Consider the following 1,300-nt stretch of genomic DNA (forward strand, 5'->3'; position numbering starts at 1 on the left):
GTGTGTGTGTGTGTGTGTGTGTGTGTGTGTGTGTGTGTAACCCCCCCACCACCACCACTTCCTTAGTGGGAAACACAGGTTTTATTCCAATAGAAAAGTATTGATAAGAGAACCATTAAAACACCAGATTGATGAACAGTACCAATAAGAGTAGTAGTATGGATAAAACCTTACACTACCCATCCTACACTGGCCCTGTGTTTGGTTTTGCAGGTTCACCGCTGCAGGCAGAGTATCTCCTTTAGTCTGCAGTGTGCCTGGCTGCTGGGAGCGTACTCCTCGGACATGCACATCTCCACTCAGCGCCACTCCAGAGGAACCAAACTCAGGAAACTCATCTTGTCAGATGAACTGAAACCTGCAGGGGCACGGACCCGCAGGGAGCCCCTGACTCTGACTCCTTTCTGCCCTGCGGCCTCCACCGGGCCTCTGAGAGCAGAACACAGCCTGTCACCATCCAAACGGACCCATCAGCGCTCCAAGTCGGATGCCACGGTCAGCATCAGCCTGAGCAGCAACTTGAAGAGGACAGCCAGCAACCCAAAGGTTGAGAGCAGCCAGGACGAGGTAAGATCTCCGTCGGACGCAGGTCTGCTTCATCCCAGCTGCACAAACCAAAACTAAAGTTTCACAGGACAAGAACAACAGAAACTACCTGGAACTTCATTTGAGCTTCAAGTTTAAGACCCAACTTTAACTCAGAGGAAACTATACTGAAAGCTGAGGTTCCTCTAAGGCCAAATCCTGTCTTATGTGCTTTATAACACAAACATCTAAAGTAAAAACCCCAGAATGCACTGGAACAACCAGTGCACGTGCCTTGTCTTCCTGAGTTATTATCCTCCTCTAGCTGTGGACTGAGTCTGTTCCTCTGTTTATCTGACCCTAGATTATGGTCTTCCTATCAGGATTTCAGTTCAGGTCAGAAAACAGCAAGTAAGACTGGACTTCAGGGACCGTCTACAGATTACATCATCAGCTCAAAATACAAATCGATGTTTAAGAAACAATTCTTCAGTTTATAATGTCCCTAAAAGCAAAAATAGATTCTAATGCCTTGAGGACATCCTGTCTGTCTCATGAGGACAGACAGGATGTCCGCCAGTAGGGTCCGTTTGTAGGGTCAGATCTGTAGGGTCCAGTTTGTAGGGTCCAGTTTGTAGGGTCAGATCTGTAGGGTCCAGTTTGTAGGGTCAGATTTGTTGGGTCAAATGTAAAGAACCCTGCTTTATGAGATTAATACCAGCTTAATCTCACAAAAGCATGTTCCACAAGATCTTGCAGAAATGAAATCAGAATT

At 46.8% G+C, this 1,300-nt stretch overlaps 1 protein-coding gene across 1 annotated transcript in view; it reads left to right on the forward strand.

Annotated features, from left to right (window-relative positions):
- pi4kb (phosphatidylinositol 4-kinase, catalytic, beta) overlaps positions 1-1,300 on the forward strand; it is a gene marked incomplete at its 3' end in the record, with an annotated part of 25,517 nt that overhangs the window by 2,639 nt on the left and 21,578 nt on the right. The window contains 1 exon segment of the mRNA XM_014028544.1: positions 214-567. Within this exon segment, the coding sequence (XP_013883998.1) occupies positions 214-567 (354 nt within the window).

This window comes from Austrofundulus limnaeus, unplaced genomic scaffold (genome assembly GCF_001266775.1).
Source record: "Austrofundulus limnaeus strain Quisiro unplaced genomic scaffold, Austrofundulus_limnaeus-1.0 Scaffold778, whole genome shotgun sequence".
NCBI classification, from domain to species: Eukaryota; Metazoa; Chordata; class Actinopteri; order Cyprinodontiformes; family Rivulidae; genus Austrofundulus; species Austrofundulus limnaeus.